This window comes from Rattus rattus, chromosome 6 (genome assembly GCF_011064425.1).
Source record: "Rattus rattus isolate New Zealand chromosome 6, Rrattus_CSIRO_v1, whole genome shotgun sequence".
NCBI lineage: Eukaryota > Metazoa > Chordata > Mammalia > Rodentia > Muridae > Rattus > Rattus rattus.
The window spans coordinates 136,045,171-136,070,842 of record NC_046159.1 but is presented as its reverse complement, the minus strand read 5'-3'; the positions used below and the strand labels follow the sequence as shown (position 1 = coordinate 136,070,842).

The 25,672-nt window shown below is 38.3% G+C and overlaps 1 protein-coding gene and 1 pseudogene across 5 annotated transcripts in view; one reads left to right on the top strand and one right to left on the bottom strand.

The window, feature by feature from the left end:
- The window catches only part of Ankib1 (ankyrin repeat and IBR domain containing 1), a 119,874-nt gene that overhangs the window by 21,205 nt on the left and 72,997 nt on the right, over positions 1-25,672 (top strand). For 3 of the 5 annotated variants that reach the window (XM_032907002.1, XM_032907000.1, XM_032907001.1), the window contains exons 2-4: positions 5,922-6,194; positions 9,394-9,694; positions 20,969-21,151. In XM_032907002.1, the coding sequence (XP_032762893.1) occupies positions 6,007-6,194; positions 9,394-9,694; positions 20,969-21,151 (672 nt within the window). In that variant the 5' untranslated portion in view covers positions 5,922-6,006. Of the gene's footprint in view, positions 1-5,921; positions 6,195-6,646; positions 6,774-9,393; positions 9,695-20,968; positions 21,152-25,672 lie in introns of those variants that run through there. The other 2 variants (XM_032907004.1, XM_032907003.1) reach the window with 2 other exon arrangements.
- Positions 24,581-25,321, bottom strand: LOC116904119 (annotated as a pseudogene).

The window sequence follows — 25,672 nt, the reverse complement described above, 5'->3', positions numbered from 1 at the left end:
TGTGAGACTAATAAGTACTTTTTTGAAAAGACTGTAATTGTGTTTCTCCTAATGTGTATGTGGCTTTGAGTGGGTATTTGTATATGAGTGTAGATGCCTACAAAGGTCAAAAGAGGACCTCAGAATCCTTGGAGTTAGAGTTACAGATGGTTGTGAGCCACTTAATATGGATACCTAGATGCATACACAAGTCTTCTGCAAGAGCAGAAGATGCTCTTAACCGCTGAGCCATATCTTCGGTGCTTAAATACTTATTTTTATTTTTATTTGTGTATATGTATGTGTTTCTGTAGTAGTGAATACTATACATATGTGTGTCCTTGAGAAAGCTAGAAGAGGGATCTCTTATCACTGGAGTTACAAAGACTGTAATTTGGATTAAGAGCAGTAAGTGCTCCTAACTGCTGAGCCACTCTCTAGTTCAAGTGCTTTCAATGAAAGGTTTCCACACACACTTTTTAGCTCTCCACTATACCAAGTAAATAGTCATAGCCATGAATGTTTAAAAGTTTATTATTAAATATGATTTTAGCTGTATTTCAATTTCTTTGATTTTAAGAATAAAATTTAATGCTACTAATAACAGTTTTCATGTAGAAAAATAGCATGCCTTTCATGAGTGAGCTTCTTAAGTCTTGGATGAAAAGTGATTATGTTGTAGTGCTCATTTTTATAAAGTAGGGGTCTTCACATACTTCGTCAGGTTTAATCTTTAAAATGGCTTTCGACAGTTAATATTTTCTAGATGAGAAAACCAAAGTTGATATTTAAAGTCTTGCCAATTATAAACTACTTCTAATCTTAAAACTATTTTCAATCTATTATGCCATATAGCATCAGGTAATCTGTATACAAAGTATAATAAAATACGACAAATTAAAGTAAAGCTGGCTTCAAGGAAGAGCTGAGAAGTTATATGTGAGTATTTGCAAATACCTGCAATTTTACTCAGAGGACTTCAATATCCAGCAGTCTGAAACCAATCCCCAAGAACATGGGCTAGCATCTATACATGCTGCCTTGCTTTTTCACTTTATAATTTAGGGCGTAGCATTTAGTTGTCATGTATCCTTAGTCTTCACTAATCTGTAAGTGCTTGTACAGTCTTTGCTCACCTAATTGATCTTAACACCTTTGAAGAGTTTTTCACCAGTAATTTTGTAAAATGCCTCAATTCTTGTTCCTCTATTTTTTTTTTCATTTGGATAGACATTAAGCATCTTTTCCTGAGAATACTGTAGAACATAAGTATCTTATTTTAGTGTCAGATTACATCATGTTAGCATGTTACGAGAGTTGTTAGCCTGGGTCATATCTCTCATGCGTCTCAATTGTAAGTTCACTTTATTTACTTATTAGATATATTAGGGACATTATTTGAATAAGTGCTAACAGCTTTCTCCTTAATCTTCTAATGAGTAAAAAAACTTTATGTTTTTGGTACTGTAAAAGGAATAAAACTATTTATAAGTGATAGAGATACCCTTCCCCCTGGAAAATCCTAGATTTTCCTTAGGACCAAGAAGTGAATTTAGCAGGCTCACAGGATACAAGGCCAAAGTGCAAGTTGAATCATATCTCTGTATGCTAAAAATGAGTATGGGGGGTTGTTCATGTAAGTGTGTGTACAAAAGCACTCTGATGCACATGTTGCAGATGTGTGTAACAGCCAGAGTTTGATGTTGGGTATCTTTCTTGATTGCTCTCCACTTGAGGTTGTGAGAGACAGTCTCACCAGACTGAAGCTCATTGATTGCTCCTGGCTTGCTAGCTGGTGTAACTCAGAATCTGCTCTGCCCACAGACTGCTAGGATTGCATGCATGCATAGCCGTGTCCAACTTGTACGTGTATGCTAGAGAGCCTTGCCCAGCAGGCTGGTTACCAACTGAGCCATTTCCTCACCCCTTGATTTTTTTTTTTTAAAGTAGCATTTATAATAGCACCACCCAAAGAAATGTACTATAAATCCAACTTATACATTTTGAAATATTACATGTTACCTAGAAAATATTACTTAAAGGTTTTCATTTAAACAAAGGATTAAAAAGGAGCCCTGCCTGCGAAAAAGCACAAGGACATAGCTGGCAGCATTCCCTCAAGGCTTCTGAGGAGCACTTGAATGGCGTGAACTAAAGCTTGTAAACGACGTGCAGACTTTCAGGCTTATTGATCAAACTTTAAAAATGAAACAGCACTGAAAATAACAAAGCCACAAAAAAGCTTTTCCATGCCATTATGCCTTTCAGCCTGAGTAACAGTAATATTTAATGCACATTTAGAGTATTGATTTTTTAAAGTTATCTAGTAACTATTTAAAGTACCTCCAAGATACCATAGCTTTATTAGTTTTTCTTTTATATCTTTGATGTAAATTATTGTTCCTGCAAAACATTTTGCTAATGTTTTTATACAAATCAAAGAAATATGTCATTAGTCTAATAAACAACTCATGAAATGTTTATAATTGAGCAACATTGTATCAAAGGCTCTAAGGCCACAACAACTGAAAGTTTTCATATTCTTAAGAGAGATACTTTACAATCTACATATCTTTTGTATTTGTATAAATAAATATATACAGTAAGCTGAATGGAGTTCTTATTAGAGTACCTAAGCCAGGCCAGTGACGCATACTTGTATTCTCAGCACTCTGGAGGTGACAAAGGAGGGTCACTAAGCCAGCGTAGGCCTCTTAGTGCGATGCTACCCACAGCAGCACAACAAGCCACCATAGTTAAATGCTTAGAGCCATAGGCAACAAACAAATTCTTTACAGAGAATGAATTTACTACTCTGCATTCTGTTAAACAGAAGAATAAAATAAAATCTAGGTTGTCCCTGAAAAATTCCAGAGGAATTTGTAATATATGGTGAAAAGTGCAGCGTGTGGGAGAGGATTTGCTTCTTCAACTTGAGATGAGACTATGAAGTAGTATGTCAGGCTAAAATCTCAACAACTCTTTTTGCAAGTATATGACAAATTAGTGTATTTATGTTTATAGACATACATAGTTAGATAACAATGATAATCTTCAGGTAAATAGGCTGGGTTTCTTTGTGGTTCATTTTTTACAATCAGGGTCTCATGTTCCACAGGTCTTTCTACCTCTCTTTGCAGCCTAGTATGACCTTGAACTCCAGACTCTTCTGTCTCCTCCTCCCAACTGCTGGATTACAGATATATGTCACCACACCTGGTGTTTTGGGGGCTGGGAATCAAACTTGTGACTTAGTGCATGATGGGTAAGTTTGCTGCCAACCCAGCTATATTCTTAGGCTCTGGGTTTTGTTTTTGTTTGGGGGAAAGTCAACATTCATATTTTTTAAAATTACTATGAATATATTTATATATTTAGAATATTAAAAACCAGTAGCAGAAACATTAATAAATACCTAATTTGCAGCCTCATTAAGGATAATGATGAACCAGAAGATGTATTCGGTATTAAGCACATAATTCTGGTCTCTAAAATAGGCTTGGCTGATGTCATACCCTGATAGTTATTTAGTTGGAAACTATAACAGTAATGTCTGTATATTGAAGTCAGCCAAAGGGCTTTAACCATCAATATTACGTACAGCCTAGGTACATCAGAGCCACAACCCCTGGACACACTTTCTGGGATTTTAATCTATCCAGTAGGATTCTTTGACATTTTCCAGGCTACTAGGATAGATAGCCATATTTGAGAACCACTATTTTATAAGAAGCTGAAAGGGTTTTTCATCTTCTAAGTTATATTCTTTTTGAAATTGTTATTGTCCTGAAGAAAATTCATTGTACAGCATAAATATTTTTCAAGTGATACCTATGCTTGGGTAGCCAACCTGTCAGTGAATGAAAGGGGTAATGTATATATCCTCTGCATTTACTTCTCTGCCTTCTATATTCTCACATATTCCCTAAGAAATAAAACAATTATATCCCTGCCCTGTAGAAAAGCTTTTAATTATCTGTCCATTTAGATTAAGTCGTAAGTTCCTTATCTGTCCCAACCTGTTTTCAGTTTTACTACCTGTTATTCCGTGCTAGAGTCTAACAGCCATGCATACTCACCAAGTCTTCCAGAGGGCTCTTTCTTTCATACCTTGTATGGTCTTGTTTGTGCTGTCTGCATTGTTGTTAATGGTGTTCGTTGTAGTTCTGCCACTGTGATGAAATACTTGAGAAAAAGGAGGAAGGGCTTTTGCTCAGTTGCAGAGTTTCAGAACCTGAAGTATCAGGGCCTGTGGTGGCACAGTACAGTGTGATGGGAGCGTGGAGTGGAGGATGCTGTCTTCCTCAAGATCACAGGGAAGCAAGAAGGTTTAGGGTCTCGGGATCCTCTTTACAGGCAGGTTCCCCAATGTCATGTCGTACTTTCACAGGCTGATGACCTAACACATGGGTCTTTGTGGGGACAGTCCCATCACAGCAACAGTAATTTAGCAGTAGATACAGGAAGGTTACCTTGTAAAATACAATATTCTAGCATTGAACCCTTTAAATAAGGTCTATTATAGATAATTTACATAAACTTCTCTTACAATCTTTATACCTGTGTCTGAGATATAGTCATTTTCCTTACAGTACAGATGGGAACTTGCCGTTTTCAGGGAATAAAACACTAGCTTAAAAGTAGTGTTAGCAAATATGACATTTTACATTTCAGATCTGCTTTTCGTTTCACTTTCCCCTTCCCCACCTCATTGCCCATCTGATGCTCATCATGACTTCTTCCCACTTGCAGAGTGCATAAACATTTGATGTTTTCAGCCTTGCTTTGGATCCTTTATAAAAGAGTATTCAATGATTTTAAAAGATAGGATAATCATTACCTTCATTTCTTATATCTGACCAATTTTCTTAGTTTGCTGTGATTATCTTGAGTATCAATAAGCTGTGTAGTTGAACATGTATTTATATTTTAAGTCTTTTTCTTGTAAGTACTTGCAGTTTCACTTTCCCAAACTGTAGCCCAAAATTTGCAATTCTTAATTTCAGGTTGTTTTTTTTTTTAAGTGACTCACAAACTGACTTAATAAAACCTGTATATAATTAACTGGACTGTGTTTTAGTTGGGTTTCTATGGAATAGAACTGATAGAATTAGCCTGAGTGTGTGTGTGTGTGTGTGTGTGTGTGTGTGTGTGTGTGTGTGTGTGTGTGTGTGTGTGTGAGAGAGAGAGAGAGAGAGAGAGAGAGAGAGAGAGAGAGAGAGAGAGAGAGAGAGATATTTATTAGAGTGGCTTACAGGTTGTAGTCCTAGTAGTACAATAATGTCTTATCCTTTGACCTTTTAGAAGATCAAGAGTCCATTAGTTATTCAGTCAGTGAACCTGGGTGCCTCAGTAGTTCCAATCTGGTGCTAGAGTTCAGGAGTATTCCTACAGAGCTGCTGGTCTCCCATTTGACTTGCCAGCAAGAGTGAGGATGAGCAGCAAAAGCAACTTCCTTCTTCTTGTACTTTCACTTAGGCTGCTGCCAGAAGGCGTGGCCCAGGCCAAGGGTGGGTCTGCCTACCTCAAGTGATCCAGTCAGCAAAACTCCCCAGCTGTGCTCAGCTGCTTTTAGATCATTCTCGAGGTCACTGGATTGACCTCATTTAGCCATCATTTTATTCAGCCATACGCTGAATACAACTGATTCCTGATCTTGGGAAGAGGAACGTTTATTTGTGTAAATAACTGTTCTAGGTAAAGTACAGCTGTACAACCTTATATAGTCTTTGTATGAAAAAATGTAAAAGTTTAATTTTAGCAACATTAAAAATACAGTAAATTTGGCAATAATAGTGTAATAGTGTAATAATAATAGTGTAATAGTGTTTATTCCCTTCATCTGCTTCCCAGATGTTATTAACATTTGTATAATGTCTCTTTAGGATGCTGCTTTGTAATTACAGTGTTACCGTCTAATTTGATAACTTCTCCTTCATTAGAATGTGAAACATGTTGTAGAAGTACTCCAGAAGTGGCTGAAGGAAGAAAGAAAGTGCCACTGCCTATCAGAAAATAAAACAAAACATGGGAAATACAACCACCAAATTCCGCAAAGCACTCATCAATGGTGATGAAAACCTGGCTTGCCAAATCTATGAAAATAATCCTCAGCTAAAAGAATCCCTTGATCCAAATATATCTTATGGAGAGCCCTATCAGCACAACACTCCATTACACTATGCTGCTAGACATGGAATGAATAGGATATTAGGGTAAGTATTACTTAAAACCCATTGATAAGTAATCAGTGAAAAGGAAAACGCTTATGATCTTTGAAAATATATAATTGAGACATGTCCATGTTAAACAATCAGTCTATTCTGAGTTCTCATAGTAAAGGTAGTTCACACATACTTGTTGCTTTGAATGTATTTCTGTCCACACTGTACTGTAGAGAACAGACAGCTTAGATCACAGAGGGAAGTTGAGCACTCTCAAGGGTAAGAGTGAACAATAGCCCAAGGGACTACCTCAGAGCAGTGTCGTCTCCCACAGGGAAAGTACTTGTTGGGGAGATTAAGAACAATTCAAGGCTCTTAGCATTACCGGGAACCTGGTAGGGGTGCAGGCTGAAGGACTGGCGGAGCAGAGGGGAGTGGCAACCCCTTTGGAAGAACAATGTACTGTCCTGACCATCCAGTTTTCCCAGAGTCTAGACACCAAACAAAGAGTGTACCTGGAGGGATACATGGCTCAAATAGTTATGTAACAGAGAATGGCCTTGCCTGACGAAACAGCAATGGTCCCGGAGAGACTTGAGGGATGCTTGAGTGGTGGGGCCGAAGAGTGTGGTAGGTGAATGGGGGAGCACTCTCATACAGGCAAAGGGGAGGGAGGAAGGGCAGATGTGGGATGAGGGTTGGTGGAGGGGTAACTGGGATGTGGAATATTATTTGACATGTAAACGAATGGAATGATTAATAAAAAAAATAAAAGAAGTGAAAGTAAAGACAGCTCGTAGTACACCTTATTATTGGAATTTACAAAACTAAGGACTAAACTACAGACTCCCATTCCTGGGCTGGAGATCTAGTCATCTTAGCTCTGGTATGACGTTCTGAACTTCCTGGAATGTCATTAATAGATAACCAGTTAAACATAAAATTATTAGCTAGAGGCTTTGTGTTTAAAAAGGAAACAGTGACAGTTCAGTGTTCCCTCACCTAAGACTCAATCAAAATGGATCTGTCAATCAACTGGTCAACAAAATCTCTCTCAGGAAAAGCTGTCTGTTACAGAGACTTGAGAAATACTACAAATGCTGCCTAAAATATAGACTAGACACAATGACCTCTTTGTTCATTTTCACGCTCACTCCTTAAGAGTTCTGTTCTGCTATGGTCCCTTTGGACCATTAACTGACAACAGACCCCTGAGAGGAGAAGGGCCTCATGGCCTCTTCCCCAATCCTTGGTAAAATACTGAACGATCCAGCCTTGTGCAAATCACGTGCAGATGATCACAGCTCTTGTGAGTTAGAGTGAGTGTGACAGTTGCAGATGATCACAGCTCTTGTGAGTTAGAGTGAGTGTGACAGTTGCAGATGATCACAGCTCTTGTGAGTTAGAGTGAGTGTGACAGTTGCAGATGATCACAGCTCTTGTGAGTTAAGAGAGTGAGTGTGACAGTTGCAGATGATCACAGCTCTTGTGAGTTAGAGAGTGAGTGTGACAGTTGCAGATGATCACAACTCTTGTGAGTTAGAGTGAGTGTAACACTTGCAGTTGCAGATGATCACAGCTCTTGTGAGTTAGAGTGAGTGTGACAGTTGCAGATGATCACAGCTCTTGTGAGTTAGAGTGAGTGTGACAGTTGCAGATGATCACAGCTCTTGTGAGTTAGAGTGAGTGTGACAGTTGCAGATGATCACAGCTCTTGTGAGTTAGAGTGAGTGTGACAGTTGCAGATGATCACAGCTCTTGTGAGTTAGAGAGTGAGTGTGACAGTTGCCTTTTTGCTGTTCAACTCCTTGTCCTCTGGCTCTTGCATTCTTCCCCTCCTCTCCTGTGATTTTCCGTATCCCAATCAAGGCTGAGCGCTTATTTTCAGCATTTGGCCTGTTATGATTTCTTTATTAATTGGTTCTCACTACAATACAGCACTGCTTTCAAATGGTGAATGAGAGCTGAGGCCCTAGGCTGACATTTTCTCAAAAACTAATTAAAACTAATTCAAGTAAACCAACTGCTAGTCTTTGATGCTAATGATAAAGCTTGATCTTTCAAGTGAATGACAACTTTCTAATTTTTACTTTCTAATAAATTGGTAGCAATAAAACCCAACGTAATTTATTGTACAATAAAAGAGGACAACATTTAGAGGTTCCCTGTAACTCACTGAATCAAATATATTTCACATTTGTATATGATTCTTTAAAATTCTTCATTGATTAAAAAGTTAAAAATGTTACTTGAAACGTTAGATTTTTTTTATTAACACTACAAAAAGTTGGTTCATACAGTTTCCTCCAAAAGAGTACCAATTAATAAAGAAATCATAGCAGGCCAGCATGCTGAAAATAAGGGACAATAGCATGCTCAGCCCAACCTGTAAAATAGTCCACCATTTGTTAGATGTTTGGTGTAGTGTCATTTGAAAAGGCACTTTAAACTCACTTTCCCACTTCCTAAACTATGAAGTCTAAATCTTGTTCATAGACTAAACTTGAGCCAACATACGTTAAGACAGATTGTGTCCTATAAAAATTCATCTGGAGGTTCTAGAGCCAAAGAAGTGGACACAAGCCCTCACCCCTAACCTAGACGCAATCTCCAGTTGCTAACGGTTTGTAAATGAAGATTTGGCTTCCTCCAAGAGAGTCTCACTGGGGAAACAAACCACTCTCAATGGTAGAACCGTGCCCAGCACTAGATGGCCAACAGGAAATAAACTGACAGCATCTTTGAGGGTCCTTGTCTCATAATGTCATGTTAGGACTTTTCCTTTATTTTAAATTTTTATTATGTTTTTAAAGTAGACTTTTGCTGTATAACATCCTCTCTCTCCCCTCCTTTTTGTCTTTTCTCTTCTTTTCCCCTTTTTCTTGTATAGTCTCTTATGCTTCATAGGCACTAAAGTTTATTTCTCTCGTGCATGTGTATGATTCATGCACATGAATGCCTTCATTACATGCGCCACAGCTCATGGTGGAGGTCAGAGGACAACTTTGAAGAGTCATTTCTGTCCTGCTACTTGAGTTCTGTGAATGAAACTCAGTTGTCAGCCTGATATGACAAACAATTTACCTTCCAAGCTATTTTGCTGCCTCTCCATCTTAATTGGATGAACTAGTCATTCACCTCAATCGAAATTGGAATTTTAGCTTTGAAGTAGACTTTACCCTTAAAACTGTTATCTTCTCTGTATTTTTAGGTAGGAAAAAGTTGTTTTTATCCTTCCTTTCCATTTTAGGACTTTTCTTTTTGGTAGAGATGGAAACCCAAATAAACGGAATGTGCACAATGAAACATCTATGCATTTGTTGTGTATGGGACCTCAAATCATGATATCTGAAGGAACCCTTCATCCTCGCTTAGCACGGCCTGTGGAAGATGATTTCAGAAGGGCAGATTGTCTGCAGATGATCTTACGATGGAAAGGAGCAAAACTTGACCAGGGCGAATATGAGAGAGCGGCTATTGATGCAGTTGATAACAAAAAGAACACACCCCTTCACTATGCTGCAGCCTCAGGGATGAAAGCCTGTGTGGAGGTAAAACCTGCTTTCTTTTCGATATGCTGTGCTAGAAAATTGTATGTTGATAGTATGTGGTAGCCAGTGTTTGCTTTGTCCTAGCAATTCTCACCTCTTTGATCATTCCAAAAGAACCAAAACCCTTCATAAGTAAAGTTACTACACTGCTTCAGGGAACAACAACCGAAGTGCGGCTTTCCAGCCTTTCAGAATATAATGTACTAAACATCAATAGGAGTAATGGTTGATATCTTCTAAGATAGCAGTCAGCCACATACTCTAAATATACTGAAAATAATAGGGGTTCTGTCTGTGTTTGCTGAAAAATTTAATACCCAATTTCTAAAATTCCATATCTTGGATGTGGGGGAAAGATAACATCTATTACCTATCGATATGTTATATCTTTACTTGATGTGTTTATTAGATAACTGTTGATGGATGCATTTGTTGTACTCCTTTGTAAATAAAACCTTGTCTTTAAAATGTCTTTTTTCAGTTGAATCGGTGTTCAAGTATTCCTGAATTCAAACTATATTTTGGGAATTTTAATTTATAAGTATTATATATTACTAATATATAAAGCATCTTCCAAGTTTAGATAAAAATCACTCAACCTGTGATTTCCTGGATGTTGTGACTGTGTTACAGCTCTAACAGGGAAGGTATCCATTGGGAGTCAGGGAATATCACAAAGTCACACAGCACAACATGCCTCACATAAGAGCTTTACTAGGAAAACAAGAGGATGGCCGCCTCTGCTCATGAGAGAAGCAGCAAAGAACTGAGCAGGAGGCAGACTTTCTATGGTTTATTGTGGGATGGAACTTTCCAGGATGGTCTGGGATTGGTGAGATTTTATAGCCCAGTCTTGGGACAAGCTCAGGGATTGGTGGGATCCTGTGGCCTGATCATGGCCTTTTTTTTCTCTATAGAGCAGATACAGCCATTAAGGCCTTTAGAGTAGAGCAGTCTGAAGGCAGGGCCTGGCCACTGTCCTTATAGTAGCTGTAGATAGTGTCGTCACTACTGTTCATATGACAGTCCATATTTCCTCAGCTACAACAGTCATGTCAATTCTTATGACTGATGGGATTTCTTTCATACAGATGTATTTAAGTATGAGAAGGATGCATTATAAATGGGATCAGTCTCTTTGTTCTAAAATGTGTGTACTTTATATTTAAAGTAATGATACAAAGAAAATTAAAATTATATATCAAAACTTTAATATTTAATTAGACTTTTAAGTTGATTCCAAATTATGAATATATTTTTAAAGATTATAGTCACATAACTTCATTAGCATAGCTAAAAATCCATTTTTGTTACTTCCTAAACTTATGTGATCTTGTTTTCTATTTATTGCCATGTGTTACTTGTTAATCAATCTTTTAGAAACTTTGTCCTTCTGTTTCCTTTCCTGCTATTAGTGAACTGTAATTATTAATGGAAATCTGGTTTCTAAGTAATGCTTTCTAACATTAACTCCATATAGTAAAACGATGCCCTCGGACTTCTAGGGGACACACGTCAACAGAACTCCTGACACTTCTTACACAGGCTTTGCTGAATACTTTTCTGTGCTCACCTCCTCGGGAGGAATCTGCTGTGGTGACTCACTCACATTTGTGTGACTAGATGGTTCTTAAATGTGTTAACATAGAAATAGCTTGTTCTTGTTAGGAGCAATAATATTTCAATTTCTGCTTTAGTAATTTACTTCTAATAACTCTTAGTAAGCAATGCTAAGTAGTGGCCAGTTTTTAAGTGGATTTATAGTGTCGTACATATTAAATTATTGAAAAATGGAGTGGTTATTTTACCAGTTGTTTCTGTTGTTCACAGAGGGTATGTTATGTAGTCTTTGGAAGGCCTGATGATCGCCGGCCTTGATAGGTGTGTTTCTGTTTGCACGCTAGCATATCACATCACGTGAGCCAGTCTGGTTGGTGACCGTTCTCTTTTCCTATATTCCAAACATTCCAAATGGAGCCGTATGGACACCCACATTTATTCCAGCATTTATTAACAAATATCAATATAGTATTTTACCACTTAAAGTTTATCACCAATGTCTTAACTGTACTCTTGCTCAGCTCTAGGCTCTTAATGACTTTTGTCATGATTATTATTGAACTAGAAGTGTTTTCCTAGCATATGTTCCTAAACACATTGTAACATGTAGCACTATGTAACTAAAGTTCCTAGAATATCATGTATTTTATAAAATTTACTATCATGGGTAATTTAAATATGTTTGAGCTTCTCCACCTTATTACTTACAGTTTTTATTATAAGAACAACAGGAATAAATACCATTTCTATAATTTTTAAATATTCTTAATGCTTAGTGAAAAATAAGCAAATATCATACCATGTTGTACATAGTGTGAATAAATACCACCAGTGATTTATTATTTTTCATAAAACTGTGAGACCATTTAGTGATAGAAGGGGCAGCAATGTCCGGTATTGATCTTATTGATGGTTATGACACATTTTGTGATAGTGTCATTTTATCTCTGCGATGCTTGGGATAAATCTCAGAAGTACTTCAAAAGACTCCTTAGTCACTAAGGTTCAATTCACCAATGCTTGTTGTAAAATATATCCCACTTTCTCTTCATAATCTTTAAACTTAGAGATTACTCCCCCAAATCCAGTAGGTCCAACCTATTTTTTTTTCTAACTTTTAGGGATTCATATCTATGGAAGCATTCTCGTTAATTTTGATTCCAAAAGTAACTTTGAAAGGAAAAATTTTGACTCATAGTTTGAAGTTGAGGTTAATTATAACCAGAAAAGCATGATAGGATGAGTGGCTCTAAGGGAAGAGAGGGCACATCTGGGACTCGCAACCCTTGAGAGAGTAGAAAGCAGACAGTGGGACTGTACAATTTCAAAGCTCACTCACCTCACTCTTCCCAGTGCGTTCTTAATCCACTGGTTCTTTTTTTCTTTCTTTAAAACAAAACAAAAACAAGACACACATAAAATAAGAAAACCTTACAGCCTACTTCAGTGACCCATTTCCTACAGTGAAACTCTACTCCTGAAGGTTCCACAGCCTTCCAAAACATGACTGTTAGTTAGAAATCAGGAGTACAGACACATGAGCCTTGTGGGGTGGGTGTGTTTCACACTCAAAGCACAGCAGGGTGTTTATGTAAGAATGGAGTTTAGAGTCATCTGGAGCTTCGACGGTGGCTCATTTGTTGTCCTTGCCCCAAGGATCCTGGGTTCACTTCCCAGTACCCACACAGTGTCTTGCAACCATCCCTGTTTCCAGTTCTAGAGTATCCAACACCCTCTTCCAAACTCAGGCAAAATAATCATGAATAAAATAAATTTTAAAAAGAAAAGAATTTAGAAAGTTATTCTTTGACAGTTTCCTCTGCATTTAATAATTTGGAGTTTCCTGTAGTTCCTGGTTTTCTGTTTGCTTGCTTGCTTGATCGAGTGATTTGATTGATTGATTGATTGCTTTTGAGACAAGAGTCTCTCTAATATGTAGCCCTGGCTGTCCTGGTACTCATTATGTAGACCAGGCTGACTTCAAAATGCAGAGATCCACCTGCTACCCGAGTGCTTGGCTTAAAACCAAGGGTCACCATGGCCATCCATGGGTCCTCATTTCGAACCATTGAAATGAAATGTTTACATTAGTACTCCTTCCTGGGCTATGTTCCTTAAGTGTTTTCCTATACACATATACTCACATTATGTATAGCATGAAAATTATAACCTATTAATTATAAAATGCTTTTAGAACCTTCAGATAGCAAGATATTAAAGGCTTTGTACAGAATTGTATCTATGTCTCTGTCTCTGATGCCTTGCCTGACTCCAATGGAGTTGCTTATGCTTTGTTATTTCTATGTTGACTACTAAGCATGCTGTAGCAGTCTCAAACTCAGTGTTTCTGAAACTGAGCTAAGTTACCTCTTTACCAGCTTGAGTATCTGGTTTCTCTTAATGATGCTGCCATTCTCTGAAAAACCTTTGTACCTTGGATTAGTCACATATGCTCATTCTCATTCCTCACTTCTCTTCCTTCTCCCCTCATTGTATCAATTCTGCTCATTAGCAGAATAGGACTCTTCATTGTCTTCACTGTTCTGTCAGCTCCTTCCTTTGTTGTTCCTCTTGTTTGAGACATACTCTCATAGAGCCCAGGCTTGACTCTTATGTAGCTAAGGATGACCTTGAACTTGGTCTCCTGCTTCCACGTCCTAAATTCAGGGATTACAGGTATGTGTTACAGGCCTGGTCATCTTTTTTTTATCTGTTTTGGCTGCTCTCTTAATACCAGATGTTTTAACTCTTCACCTTTGTATTTTTCAAAACTTCCTTAAATAGGAAAATCCGGAATTTGCTTAAAGTTAGCAATTTGGGCTCGTGAGATTGCTCATTGTGTAAAAGCTCTTGCCACCCAGCCTGAGTTCAGTCCCAAGGACCAACATGGTGATAAGAGAGAACCAATTCCTGCAAATGGTCATTTGATCTCCATACCCACCATGTCATCTGCATATTCCACATACAAAATATAAATAAGCAAGTAAATGTCTAAGTGTATAAGGTAAAGGGCCTGATGGGAGTACTGCTGGAGAGGTGGCTCAACAGTTAAGAGCACTGTTCTTCCAGGGGACCAGAGTTCGAGTCCCAGCAATCACAGAGCAGCCATCCATTTTCTGTAACTCTAGTTCTAAGAAGTCCAATGCCTTCTTCTGGCTTCTGAAGGCACTGCATACATGTGGTACATATACATGCAGGCAATAAAATAATTTCTTATTAAAAAAGAAATACTTACATGATATATATTATAGATAAACTATAAATAATACTCCTATAACTTTAATGTCTTCATATACCAGAGAATTATTTAAGAGTTAGTAAGAATTTTTTCTGTTTCAGCCTAAATAGTAAATATTTTAGATAACTTGGCCAGTGTAGCCTACGAGTGACTGTAGATGATATGCTAATATGTAAACAGAGAAGCACAACAGTGTTCCAAAATATTGTTAGTTTGTGAACATTGCCAACTGATTTTCTTAGTGTCATAAAATATTCTTCAGGTTAATTAAAGTGCTTAAGAGCTATTAAAATTCATACAGGAGAGGCAGCCACCTTGATTTTGGCCTAATTTGTGATAGCCTTCCATGAAATATAAAGAACCGGGAAAAGGAACCATGTCTCAAAAACACACCCCTACCCACTGCACCCTTCCCATAGAGATATGTCCTGGATTCACACACATATGGTACAAACACACACACACACACACACACACACACACACACACACACACACACACACACCCTTTATACATACCCATTCATACTTATGCATATATAGCATTATCAGTATATAACATGCATTTGCTTTATAACACAGAGGACTTAAATTCTCTGTGTGGATGCCCAGCACACAAAAGTAAAGTTTCAGTAGTATATAAAACTGGTAGGAATTTAATGTGATAATTAATATTCTGGTTGGTTTTTTTTTAATAACTTAAGAGTTTTTCTTTTCTGCTTTGGAATAGAAATGAACTTTAATGAAGGTGATGTCAATTAGCATAATCTAACAAAACTCCACGATACTTTTCCTCTTTGGTAGATTTTCCCCAAGGTAATCATAGTAGGCCACATTTTATTTCTATTGGTAATTAACCTGTCATAGTGGTTCTGTAAATGGCAAGTGTGTAAAGGCTTAGTTTTTAAGAGTACATTACACTTGGCAAAAAACATTTTTGTAAAGATTAATGTTACATTACATATTTCCAATGCATTTGACCCTAAATGCTTATTTAAAGTTGTTACTATAACTAACTGTTGGATCAAGTCAAAGTCACTAGAAAAGCATACATGGGAAGTCACAGTTCTCCCTGTTTAACATTTTCAGCTGCTATCATAAAGTTCATTCACCAATCCGACTGAAGAGTCTACCTAATTGTGTTGGTTTTAGCTAGCACCTAGAGTTTTAATACAAAAGAAACAGGACTCTTCCAGATCAGCAGTTATGTAACTTTCTGTCTGAGCTTCAGTTTTCTGATTACATTAAACACCTGACTGCCAGACTCAAAGCAAGATCTGTAGTATTAGATTCTAGCAGTGTTTTGGCCTGTCCCTCTGGTGATGATTTCACATGGCAGATGCTGGCCAGGCTTCAAGTACATTGAGATTGAAGAATTTTGTAGGGGGTAATATAAAATAATAAAAAGAGTGATATATATATAGAGAAGAGGCTTCTCTCCTCTTCTCTGCTCTCTTGCCCTCGTCCCTTCTCTCCCCATTCCCCTACCTGCTTCCCTCCACGTGCTCATGGCCGGCCTCTATTCCTCTCCTCTTCTACTCTTGTTCTCTCATTAAACCTTTCCACATTGTGGGGCAGGGGGAGAAAGAGGGAAGAGTAGGTAGGTCATATTAAATAGATGCTACTGAATGCATTACATTAGGGTCAGGTCCAGAAAACTGAACTATTCAAAAATGTTAATGGAGAAGTAATCTTATGCAAACAAATAAAGAACTATTAGCCTCGTGGTTGGAATATAGATTAGATTTGAAATACTTTTAAAGCAGTGAGTGCTTCTTGACATGTTACTTGAAAAGGACACCAGCTAGTCTTGATGTCAGTCTCCTGAAAACTTACTGGAAATACAGAACTTACATCCTGATAAGACTAGCTGACTCTGAATCTATAGTTTAGTGATACTCTTACCTCAGTCATTGCAAAGTCTCCGTCAGATGCAGATTAAAGAATGAGAAACTCTAGCTTTGAGCACAGTCCACATTGCGCTCACCTGTAAAAACAATGACTATTCCAGGTCCACCTAATAGGACTATCAAGGTATCCAGTCATCCTTGCTTAGCACTGAAAATGCTGTCCTGGAACAGTATTGCCAGCTGTGACTGCCCCGAAGCTGCACACCAGTACAGTTTGAAGGTTTTCAGTAGCCTGCATACCTCCATTCTGTAATAAAGTTGGGAATCAGTGTGCTAGCAGGAGTGACAGAGCTAAGGTTGATGCACTAACTCCTGGTCTAAGCTAACACACAGCCTGGATCTGTGTGGGGACATTAGAGAAACACAGACACAATGGACAGAAAGGGCAATGAGAAGAACCAATAATATGGCAGACTAAAAGTATGTTGTAAAGTGACAGCATTGACCTTTGAGTGTAAACTTTTCTCTCTGAAGAAGTTATAGGTGGCTTGCATCATCTACAATTGTAGTGACATAAATTAACTTTAGTTTAAGTAAAATGATTGTGGTTTTGAACCTGAGTAACATTAAATCCTAACAATTATCAGATGTTTGAAAAGCTAAATGAGAGGTCGGAGTAGGTTGGAAGGTATTTATTAAGTTTTTGTTTAAAAACCAGTGATCACATGAAATGGTAAGCAGCCTATTGAACATGGGGATCAGATGTTTGGGAATAAAGAATACAGATTTGGAATTCTCACCTACAGAGGGATAACTAAAAACAGGGTGTTGAAAAGATGAGAAGTCCACAGAAAAGTCTAAACCACAGATCAGTTCAGACAATACCCTTGAAAACCAGAAGCCATGAAACAAACAGGAAAAGTACAGGAGTAAGTAGGCCATGGTGCTGGCAAGAAAGGAATATCAAGAGAAGAATTTCAGGAAAGGAGAGTGGGTCAGGCGTGTGGCATGCTACAGATCGGTAAATGAAACAGAAGAGTAAGATTAGTAGACTGGAATGAGGCCTCCAGGGAATAGTGTTTCTGTAAAACGATTAGGATAGAAATCTAATAGCTGACCGTCATTGATTTATGGGGAATATCAACAGCAAATTTAAGAAATGTGATTGAGAAAGCATGTATAGTCCTTTATCATACATTACATGAGGTGTGGGAATTGTTGGAAGGTATTTATTAAGTCTAAGAAATTTATCATTAAGAGCTTTATCACGGTGTACTTACACAAACCTGACAGATACATTCTGCTGTATGCCTTGTATGCATATTGATATAGGCTGTTTTATACAATTGGTGATGTAGTTGGTCTGTTTACCAGCATCATCATGTGGGTATTACCTTGCTTGGTTGCCTTAAGGCCACAATGACACTAGACCAGTGGCTATCAGCCTGTGGTATGGGACCACATTGGAGTTGAATCACCTTCTCATAGGAGTCGCTAACAACCATCAGGAAACACAGAAATTTACAGTATGATCATAACAGTATCAAAATTAGAGTTATGAAGTAGCAATGAAAATCATTTATACTTTGGGGGTCACCATAATATAAGGAACTGTATGAAAGCATTCAAGCATTAGGAAGGTTGAGAAACACTATACTAGGTGATAGGAATTTTTCAATATTGTCTAAATTTTCTGGTATTTATAGTATGTAGACTAAAACATCATCACACTTAACTGTGTTAAGAAACTAACTGGAAGGAAAGTAGGAAGTCCCCAGTGCCAGGATTTAATAGGAAATTAGAATGAAATTGGAGGGAGAATGAAGTGCCCAAGATAATGAGATCGCAGATGGCAAAATAGTAATCTTAGAACTAGAAGAGGCTTTAAAACGGATTTTGTATTGCATCTTTTTGATTTGAGTTGAGTTCTAGTTAGGGTTACTGTTGCTGTAGTGAAACACCATAACCACTGGGTGGGGGGTGGGGGATAGGTGATGAGAAAGACCATGACCAGAAGCAACTTGGAGAAAGGGTTTATTTCAGCTTACACTTTCAGGCAACATCACTGAGGGAAGCCAGAGCAGGAATTCATACAGGGCAGGAGCTTGGAGGCAGGAGCTCCGGAGGCCATAGAGAGCACTGCTTAACTGGCTTGTTCCTTACAGCTTGCTCAGCTAGAACCCAGGGCCACCAACCCAGGAATGACCCTACCCACAATGGTCTGAGCCCTCCCCCATGAACCCATAGAAGATGCCCTCCCAGCCTGCCTGCAGCTCAGTGTCATGGAGACGTTTTCTCAACTGAGGCCCCCTCCCTCCTTACAACTCTAGCGTGTAACAAACTGGAGAAAACTCGCCAGGATAGCTCTTTTGGGTTTTGTTTTTGTTTTTTTTAAGGTTCCTGTTGCTCAGACTGAGCTTGAAGTTGATTCTCCTGTTTGCACCTCCTTAGTCCTGAGAATACAGTTATATACCACCTTACCTGACTTGCTGCTACATCTTCTATCAAAATTATATAAGCTACCTTGTTTATAGATAGACACTGTGAACTGGGTCTTTAAAGTAGTTAAACGACCTGGCCAGTCATCAGCCTCTAAATCATCAGGGAGGTGAGGAATACATATGCCTGAATACTTTGGGTGACTCCTGAAATTGTGAACTGAAAGTGCAGAATAGGAGAATAGTATGTTGAGGTCATTTTATGTGACAACAGATGTTTAAGAGACACCAAAAACCACATAAATAAAATACCCAAGTCCTCTTCTTGCTTAGCTAATGGAAATAATTAGAGTAATACTTGGGATGCTTTGGTTAAAAAGTTTTAAATTTGCCTTTTATAAACCAAACTACTTATCATGTCAAAGCAAAACAACTAAGTTTGTTTAAGGAAAAAAATTCTTATCACTACCCAGTATGTCTTTACTTGCCTCACTCCCTCACTAATTACAAAGCACAGATGTCCCATGTAGCAGTATTTCCCTCAGCCACTCTTAACAAACTAATCTGGGGGGCGGGGGGTGTTGGGGATTTTAGCTCAGTGGTAGAGCACTTGCCTACCTGACCTGTTTGTCTCACCCAGGTTCAAACAAGGTCTACATGCCTCTCAATAGTGACTTACCTGTCCCCTGTACGTACACACACACACACACACACACACACACACACACACACACACACACCCCTTTTGAACCCTCAGAGAGTAAAAATCATACTTAAGAATATTCTTCTAGGAGATTCCCCTTACCCCAGAGAAAAGTAAAAATTTCAGTCCCAAAGAACTTGATATTAAAGAAGGGTATAAAATTATTTAAAAGAAATCTCAATTTGGGTTACCCTTTTACAAAATGAGAACCTTTGAAACATAATTCCAGCAGATCCAAGATGAGAACCTGAGCAGAACTTGAGGATAGATGTGGTGTGCATTTGATGTCTTCATTTTATTGAGCAGTGTGATTGCCTCAGTTCATGATCTAGGCATGGCTAAAAATGAGTCAGACTATCTGAATCCAGCTACACTGCTTATTAGCTGGGAAGCTCAGGTGACATTCTGTAAACTTAGGAGGATAATAATGCCCCTGTCACACAAGGTTATTTCATGTTAAGGTGAGAATGTATTTAAAGTACTCAGCAGAGTGTCTCACTAGATGATAATATATGATGACTTACTGTGTTGCTGTGAGGATCCTAATCCTATAAAAGAATCTTCATGACAAATTGTGGGTCTGTCCTCTGTTCTTCCAAACGTCTCTAGACACAGTGGACAGTCTTGAACTTTAGTCCTTAGAAAAACCATGTAACCTTGTAACGACAGCAGAAACTTCAGAAGTGAACAAGTCATGACATTGCTCTGTGTGTTTCTGAGGATGAAATTTCTTGACAAATTATACAGTGGAATGTCTTCCCAACTTATTTATCAGTAAGCAGTTCTCTCTTCTTTTGAGGAATATTGAAAACAGCTTTGCCTTTGACTTACAAATATTAATTTAATTTCAGTATTTCAGAGAATAATGATGGGACAAGTAAAAACTCATCTGGATGTCAGGACATCCAGGTATTAGTGGTTAAAGTCACAGTGTGAACTGTGTCCCTCTTAACAAGGATGTATAGACCACACATAGTGGCACATATACATACAATCTCCTCATTCTGGTAGCTGGCTCAGAAGACATTCAGGGCCAGCCTGGGCTGTATTGCAGGCCTTTATCAAGAAAAGAGAGAAAGAAAAATCATGAGAAAATTTTAAAGTTTAAGTATTAAATGACTAATCTTTTTTATATTTAAATATGGTTTTATTTGGTTGCAGGAAATTGACAAAATACTTAAGAGTTTGATTTTAAAGTCAAAGATTTAAAATTCTTTAACCAAAAAAATCCTCATTTATAGTAAAACAAGAATTTCCAACCTTAAAAATAGTATTACTAACTAATGCCTCCTATCATTTAAAACATATTTACAGTTTAATTTAAAATTTTAATTGTATTTTAATTTTACATTAAATACATTTAGATACATTCTGTCTACTGTTACATTTTTGTTATGCCAGTTATACATTTAATTTCTTTAATTTGTAGCATGAAATAACTTAATCAAATCTATAACTGAGTTTTTAAAAAAATTTTTTTTTTTAGCTTTTAGTAAAACACGGAGGAGACTTGTTTGCTGAAAATGAAAATAAAGATACTCCTTGTGATTGTGCAGAAAAGCAACACCACAAAGACCTGGCCCTCAGTCTGGAGTCTCAGATGGTGTTCTCTCGGGACCCAGAGGCTGAAGAAATAGAAGCTGAGTATGCTGCACTGGACAAGCGAGAGGTAAGGCGATTTTTACTCAGTGTGGGCAGTCATTTTACAGTACGCTTAGTGGCCTCAGCAGTACTGACTGCATAGCAGTGAGCATCAACATACATCTAGAAACCGGGAGTGTCCAGCCCGTCCTCTAACGTGTGTATACATTCACTACCATGGAGACAGGCGTGCTAATGTACGTCCTGCTTACTCCTGTATCCTCACGGGCCCTCTCTCTGTCAGTCCTTCCCTCTGTCACATGTTGTTCTTGACAACACAAAGGCTTTGGTGACTCCCACCAAACACCCAAAATAAAAGGAAAATGTAAAGCTAGAAATCCTAATTCCTCAGTGTTTCATGTTAACTTCATTCTAACAAGAATCTCTGAACTATTGGCTTATGTGTATATTACTGAATACTGTATTTCTCATGAATTCTCAAAATTTTCTGAACTTTTGTACTTCTCATAATGGCCAAAGGAACTGAGTTCCCAGAATTAATGTTTCCATTTCTTATCTCTTTCTGTTTCTTTAATCATTTTATAAAGTTCGTCTTTTAGTTTAGATTAATGTGGAAACAAACAGGCCTGTTATACTAAGCATTTGCTGACTGCTTCACATGGTTTTGAATCCACACAGGAATCAGAAATTATATGAATAAGTTGTCATAAGGTAAACTTTATCCCTCCTACTCTTTGAGATCCAAGCAGCTTCTGTTTCCTATTTCCTACCCTTTGACAGTCCATACAGTCATCTAGTGAGAAGATATTTCAGTAGTGTTCAGAAATGAAGTTATGTGATACAAGGCAAAGTGAATTATGATGATAGATTTAGTTTTTTCCTCTCACAATACCGTCTTAATTTAGTTCCTAATCTAAAAGTAATAGAACTTACTGAGGGAAAGAAAATATATTATGAGATAAAAGAATTAATGAAAATTATTAGCAGGCTTATATCTAACTGAATTTAGTGTAACTATAGTAAAATATTGTGTTGAGTTGGAAAAAAGTTACAGAACAGAAAAAAAGAACATGAATACTAAATGTTTAAATTTATTCTTCTCTCATACAATATATATGAACCACCATTTCCTCTCCCTCCACTGCTCCCAGTGCCCCACCTCCATAATCCACTGCTCCTTCTTTTTCCTTTAGAAAAGAAGTGCTAGCCTTCCATGAATATCAAACTAAGAAGTTGTAATAAGACTCTGCACATCCCCTCATATTAAGGCTGGACAAGGCAACCTAGTAGGAGGCAGAGAGTCCAAAGAACAGGCAGAGACTCCTCACTATCAGGAGTCTCACAAGAAGACTACACTGAACAACTACAAACCTAGATGGAGAGGACCCATGCAGGCTCTGTGATGGCCACTTTAGTGTCTGTGAGCCCTGTGAAGCCTGCTTAGTTGGTTCTCTGGGCTTGTTCGGGTTTCCTCTGCTTCTCTGGGTCCTACATTTCTTCCTCCCTGTTGTTCTGGGGTTCTCTGAATCCTACCTAATGTTTGGCTGTGGGTCTCTGCATCTGCTCTCATCAGTTGCTGGATACTCTGTAATGGAGATTGGGCTAGGCATCAATCTGAGTATATCAGAGTATCATTAGGAAGCATTTCTTTGACTTTCTTTTCTTTCCTCTTTTTTTTTTCTCTTTTCTTTTTTTGGCCAGTCATGCTTGGTCCTGCCCTAGGTCTCTGGACTATCTAGCCTCCAGTTCCTGACCATCCAGGCAGTGTTACATGGCCTCCTCTTATGGCACGGGCCTCAAGTTAGACCAGTCATTGGTTGGCCATGCCTAAAAGCTCTGAGCCACCAGTACGTCAGCACATCTTGCAGGAGGACAGGTTATAAGGCAGAGGTTTTGCAGCCTGGTTGTTGCCTCAGTCCCAGCCCTGGAAGCCTTGCGTGGTCCAGAAGACAGCCAGACTGGTTCCTCATTCTCCGTTACTGAGGATCCTTACTAGGGCCACTCTCATAGGTTCCAGAGAGTTTGTACTGCACTAAGTTTCCACATTACCCCCTAGATGCCCCCAAACCTCCAGTCATCTCTCCCTGCTTTGCTCCCTCCCTCCTGACCCTGTTTCCCTCGTCATCTAGCCCCAGTTCACCTACAAAATCGATTTTTCCCTTCCCAGAGAGCTCCATATGTGCCCCCTAGAACCCTCCTTGTTATTTAGCCTCTCTGGGTTGATGGGTTGTGGTGTGATTGTCCTTTCCTTAATCTATTGTGTAAGACACTTTCCCTTTTTTTTTTTTTTTTTTTTTTTGCCAAATTTCTTTTTTTTAATTGGATTTTTTTTATTTATTTACATTTCAAATGTTCTGGCCTCCCCACCCTTTTCTTTATACATTCTTCTGGTTAAGGAACATCTAGGTTGTTTCTAATTTCTGGTTATTATGATTAAAACTGCCCTGAACATATTTGGGCAAATGTCTTCGTGATAGATTGGAGCATCTTTGGGGTGTATGCCCAAGAATGATATAATTGGACCTTGAAGGAGATTAATTTTCAGTTTTCTGAGAAAGCACCATTTTTATTGAAAAGTGACTGTGCAAGTTTGCACTCACAACAGCAATGGAGGAGTGATCCTTGTGCTCCATATCCTCGCCAGCGTGAGCTGACACTTGCATTTTTATCTTAGCCATTCTGACAGGTGTCAGGTGGAGTGTCAGTCATTTTGACTTGTGTTTCCCTGGTAGCTAAGGATATTGAACATTTCTTTAAAGGTTTCTCAGCCATTTGAGATTCCTCTGTTGATAATTTTCTCTTTACATCTGTACCCCATTTTTAAATTATTTGGGTTTAAAAAATGGAATATTTGGTTTATTGATTGCCAAGTTTCTTGAGTTATTTATATATTTTGGATATTAGCCCTCTGTCAGATATGGAGTTGATGAAAATCCTTTCCCAGTCTGTAGGCTGCAGTTTCATCCTTTTAACAGAGTTCATTGCCTTACAGAAGCTTTTCAGTTTCATGAGGTCCCATTTATTGATTGTTGATGGTAGTGCTTGTGCTGTTGGTGTTCTGTTCAGGAAGCTATCTCCTGTGCCACTGCATTCAAGGCTATTCCCCACTTTCTCTTCTATTAGATTTACTGTCCAGTTTTATGCTGAGGTCTTTGATCTACTTGGACTTGAATTTTGTGCAGGGCGATAGATATGGATTTAATTGCATTCTTCTATATGCACACATCCAGTTAAAGCAGCACCATTTGTTAAAGATGTTTGCATTTTTCCATTGTATGGTTTTGGTTTTTTTGTCAAAACTCAAGTGCATACATGTATGGGTTTATTTCTGCGTCTTTGGTTCTAATCTGTTGATCAATCTGTCTTTTTTATGCCAGTGCATAAAAAAGTGCATTTTTGGTTTTTTGTTTTTTGTTTTGTTTTGTTTTGTTTTTGCCAAACTATGACTGTTTATTAACTGACCAGATTATAAAAATACCACAGGCAATACCTTAGTTCATCGTCTAATAAGCCTGTTTATCTGGTCTTCCCTGTTGCCAACATCTCCACCTTCTACAGAGTGAGTTGTCTTTTTCTTCATTCCACCTCGTGGGGAAGATAGTTTGAAGGGCCGCAGGAAGTTATTTGCTTCCTTGAAGCGTTTCCCAACTGTACAGATCTCATGAATTAGATCCTCCATGCAGATGCTGCCAAATTTACCAAGAGATAGTGCAGTCAAGGAGTTATCTGTCAAAGCAATCCAGTTTTTATTGATTTTGCCATAGCCTCGCTTGTAGATGAGCTCATTTACTGACTTCAGGTTGGGGTATCCCCATGCAATGTACGGCTCCACAGTCCTCAGCATGTTAACTGAAGCCTTGCTGAGCTTAACAAAGGTGCCATGGAGGATCTGCCGAGGACGAAGCAGCTGCAACACCTGGCGCACCTTTGGGCTCACTCCATTGGTACCTCAGGCTCTGATGACTAAGGTCAAGTTTGGTCCTGCGGGCACATAGATGTTCCCAGCTTTCCTTACCCTCCTAGCCATGCGAATCTTAGTCCGGTCCATCTGTCTGCACTCATTGTGGTAGTGCTTTGCCTTCTCATAGATGAGCTTCCTCCTTGCCTTCCGCAGTGTCTTCAGGGCAAACTTCTTCTAAAGGGGCCTCACCTTCAACTCTGCGAAATTCCTTCCCTTTTTCTTAAGGGTTTCTGGCACAGTGGCCACCTCCTTTTTCTTCTCTGGTACAGCCTCCATGGTTCCAGCTGGAAGACGATACAATGCAGTTTTAGTTAGTATTGTTCTGTACTGAAGCTTCTCATCAGGGATGGTGATCCCTGATCCAGAAGTTTTATTGTACGGGACTGTTTTAGCTATCCTGGGTTTTTTGTTTTTCCAATATGAAGTTGAGTATTGTTTTTTCAAGGTTTGTAAAGAATTATACTGGAATTTTGATGGGAACTGGGTTAAATCTATAGATTGCTTTTGCTAAGATGACCATTCTTAACAATATTAGACCTACAGATCCATGAGCATGGGAGATCTTCCCATCTTCCGATATCTTCTTCAATTTCCTTCTTCAAAGACTTGAAGTTTTTATCATCCCAA